Source organism: Phaethon lepturus, unplaced genomic scaffold (assembly GCF_000687285.1).
Source record: "Phaethon lepturus isolate BGI_N335 unplaced genomic scaffold, ASM68728v1 scaffold56197, whole genome shotgun sequence".
NCBI classification, from domain to species: domain Eukaryota; kingdom Metazoa; phylum Chordata; class Aves; order Phaethontiformes; family Phaethontidae; genus Phaethon; species Phaethon lepturus.
The window spans coordinates 4,134-8,203 of record NW_010555207.1 but is presented as its reverse complement, the minus strand read 5'-3'; the positions used below and the strand labels follow the sequence as shown (position 1 = coordinate 8,203).

Genomic DNA, 4,070 nt, shown 5'->3' with positions numbered 1-4,070 from the left:
TTTCCCTATCACAGGGATTACAGATTCAGCCTTCTCCATTTTTTCCTTGCTCTGTCTGCATTTCCTCTCGTCCAGGAAACTGGCACATACCTAAGCTTTCAGCATTGCCTGTTTCAGGCATGAGTATTCAAAAACAGGTCTTTACCTTTTAAGGTCTGATGCAGGAAACCAGTCTTTGGGATCTGGAAAGCAGAATTTGGGAATGACCTTTAGCCTCTCTTCAGTATCCTTTGACTGTCTGAAGGGATGTTCAGGCTGGAGGGGTAACACATTTACGTGAAGTCACTGCAGTGTGGTGCACAGCAACAGCATTTAAAACAATGGAGACAGTATCTTCCTGACAATTGCAAATGCTGAACCATCAAACAACTAATGCACAAGTATAGGGGAACATAGTCTGCCTATAACAGATTCCCAGTTCCCTCTTGCATCTTTCCTACTGACTGGACCTTTGTAAAATCACTCAGCTGGTCTTGGCAAGAACTGAGTAAGCATTTACAAGCATGGCCAAGTTTATGGGGGAATAAAGCTAGAACTGACTCCCCAAATGATGGTTGTGTCAGCTTGCCTCGGTTCTATTCCTAAGAGATTTGAAGTCACTAAGAGGAACAGGAATGAGTTCAGCTTGTGATGTGCAGATCACTCAAAATTCAATTGCAAAAACAGCATATCTGAATCATATGTTTCAGTTATCATGTGTGGGCTCAAGTCAATCCTTCAAAGACTACAGGACAAACTTCCATGCTCAAAACTGCCCAAAAGGGGCAAAAGAAAGGTTTTTTGAATAAGAGAGATCATATTTAAGTAGGAAATGCCCTTGAGAAGAGCAATGTTTATTGCATAAAGCTGATTTTAGACGCTGTACTCTCAGTCAGTGCATCTAGGCTATTCCAGTGTCCGAAGCTGTGACAGCATGAAGGAGCAGTCAGGAAAACAGTACAGCATTTTCACAGAGAAACAGCTGTACAAAAGCTTTGATGTCCTTGGGCATGCAGCCTAAAGAGGGTGACAAGCAGATTACTTGGAAGTAAGGCTATTTTTAGAAGGGAGACAAATCTGTAATCAGAACACCTTCTTAATTACTGGGCAATGTTTCCTGCAGAATCCCAACATGACAGACTGTCCCACATAAAGTCATTCACCAAAAAACTTAAATTTAAGCAGAGAATAAACACAGAGAAAATAATTTGTTTTGTTAGTGCATTTATAAAAGCCAGTAAAGAGCCACATGGTACAGTTGGGTCTGATTGTCTGCTAGGGCAGCAGGAAAAGAACAATGCACTGCCCTTACCAAAGGCAAGGAACAGATTAAGAGCTTGCACCAGGGAAAACCTAAATCTGGTTACGTTCCTTTCTTCCTCCTAACACCCTAAAGTTTGCACTTTTAGCAGATATTATTTGTGTATATTCATGTACTACCCACTCTTTCTGGCTGTAGACCCTTATTCTTTTTGAGTTCACAACATTTACACATTTTAGACACTAGAGTTATTTGCACACAAATCCCTTAGGCAACTGGACACTATGTGTCCTGCTGGAGTCCCACATAACCTCCCTTAATGAATCTGACATACCCTTGTCTATTTGGATGACATGCAGATTCCTTAATAATCTCCAGCTTACTCTCAATAGCACAGCTAGAATTACTAGTGTTGTTCTGGTTTTTAGTGGAAGGCAGCAGGTACAAGCCTAGAGAGTCACAACTGAATATTCATTTCAATCTGGAACCACAGAAGCAAGCATCAAGGCTCCATCCTCTTAGCTTCCAGTACTGTGTACACAGAGTCATAATTCAGAGTCACATACTGATCTTGTCATCCATTTGGGCTGAACAGACAGAAAAAAAAGCTTATTTCAAATGGCTTGTTCTAGCTACAGTACTTTAATTTCCACAGTTCTCCTCTGCTTTTTGGGGGCTAGTACACATGGCTTTGCCATTTACATTCCCCGCCCCCCCGAACACTATAAATAAGCATAAAAGCACTGGGATTCTAGTTCCGGTGCACCATCAGTCAAATTGCTTCACTCCTTGTTTATAAATCACAGACTACCAGGATGAGATCACACCAGCTTTGGGAACAGAGCACTGCACTCCCTTTCCTCTCCTGCAGGCTGCCTCAGGAGTGTACCACAATACAGTATGGCTTTATGATACTTCCAGGCAATTAGGATTACAGTAGGAGCCCTCCTAGTTCAAAAAAAAAGACAGTAAACTCATTCTCAAGAAAGACATTCAACAACTGCCCAATGTTTTACATTGGTCTGTAACAGAGCAAGGTGCTTCCTATTTCAAGCCTGTATCCTAACCAGTGGGCCACCTTTACTAGTACACAGTTTAGGAAGGGATACACACTGCGAGAGGAAATAAACAGCTGCTAAGCATGTTTTGTGGGCAGCTTTCCATGCAGCTCCTACCTTGCTGGGAAACTGCTGTATGATCTGTGGTGTGTATGTCATGTCAGATGCCTTCTTGTGCAGCGACACCACCACAAACAGCTCAAATAGCTGCTGCTCCTGAAGCTCTATCAAATCCTTCTCCAAAGTCTGGTAGTGTGGGTTCCTCTTGGAGGCTGACTGCACCTGCAGCAGGCACCTGTGTCGACCTGAGGAAAGGAACAAATCCAAAACCAGCCTGTGGCTATCACTGCCACATACCTACAGGTCACAGAAAATGACTCGTCACTACCTTTAGAAGAGGGAAAAGAGATGGGTGGATTTGCCTAACATCACTGCTGTGCTCTACGGGACTTGGACTCCTGCGTCAGCTCTTCAGGCACAGAGCTGTTCGAGACAGTGGAGCACTGGCCTTGCAGCAGCTCTGCAAATCCCTCTTGACCAATAGCTAGCATTCTCCTTCTGTCCTGACAGTCTTCCCACACATCTCAAGAGCAACATGCTGTGGCAATGATGAGGGAAGCCCAGCTGCGAGATGCAGCCCAGCTCCACCAGTTCAGCAATTGCCATGCCTCAGGCAGCTACTCCGTAAAGCAGCATGGGCATTCAAGAGAGGCCGAGCTTGTTTCCTGGCCAATAAACCTCCAGGCTGGGTTGTCTTGACCGGCAGTACAGACTCACAGGCACAGGCAGTACAGACTCACAGGCACAGGCAGTACAGACTCACAGGCACAGGCACAGCACTCTGATGTAAGAAATTCTTGTGGCCCAGGCACCATGACACATTCTGGACACTTTGGAAACAACTCTTAAATCAGGCAATGACTCAATCACTGTATTTCTGCAGAGACTCTTTGCTCTCCATTACTCTCCTTAACATAAAAAAGTGGAACTTCGCTATTTGCTACAATTTAAGGCCTTCTGTATGCTTCCCTCCAAGTAGATGAAACATCTAAAATCATTCCGTTGGTCCTTTTCGCTGGATGCTTGCTTAGAGACATGACAGAGCCACTCATCAGGGCTGCTAGCCATCACCCATCACCGTTTCATATTCAAATCTTACCAGCATAGAAACTAAGCCCTCTTTGGTCCTTCCCACACCAGCTAAAACCAAGTAGTTATCTCAAGTCTAGTTTGGGCCTATGAAGCAACTCAGGACTATTGAACCAGTCAAATAACCAAGTGATTTCTCCCCAGAGGAAAGGGTATTTCAAAACATTACACATACAAAAAAGAACCAAGGGAAGGACGTAGGGGGAAAATAACCCCAAGCGTCAGCAGCACAGGTGATCCAGGAACAATCTCCTGCAAGACATATTTCAGTTAAGTGTGACTCTACCAACCCAAAAATGAATCTACTTCTAGTGACTGGCAGACTAATGGCATTAAACCTCAAGGGCTCAGGAGAAGTGGCAGAAATAGAGGCTGACGTCACAGAAACAGCTCCCCGCCTTGGTCATGCTGCCTCTCAGATGTTCCTTTTCTCTGTCTCAGCAGAAGCCACAACTGGTCAGCATGCTTTATCCCATTAGAGCCTTAGCCAAAGGTGTAGTGCTATGGGGACAGGACCAGCCCCTGTAATTCACTCACTTTTTGGCTGATTTTCCATATCACTTTCATTCCCACTGGTTTCACCTGAAAGACACATAGTTTTCACTTAGTAGCCATGCAGAAGG

At 44.4% G+C, this 4,070-nt stretch overlaps 1 protein-coding gene across 1 annotated transcript in view; it reads right to left on the bottom strand.

The window, feature by feature from the left end:
- The window catches only part of DENND2C (DENN/MADD domain containing 2C), a gene marked incomplete at its 5' end in the record, with an annotated part of 14,127 nt that overhangs the window by 6,302 nt on the left and 3,755 nt on the right, over nt 1-4,070 (bottom strand). Inside the window, 3 exons of the mRNA XM_010292066.1 lie at nt 146-255; nt 2,416-2,603; nt 3,985-4,029. Coding sequence (XP_010290368.1) covers nt 146-255; nt 2,416-2,603; nt 3,985-4,029 — 343 coding nt within the window. The remainder of the gene's footprint in view (nt 1-145; nt 256-2,415; nt 2,604-3,984; nt 4,030-4,070) is intronic.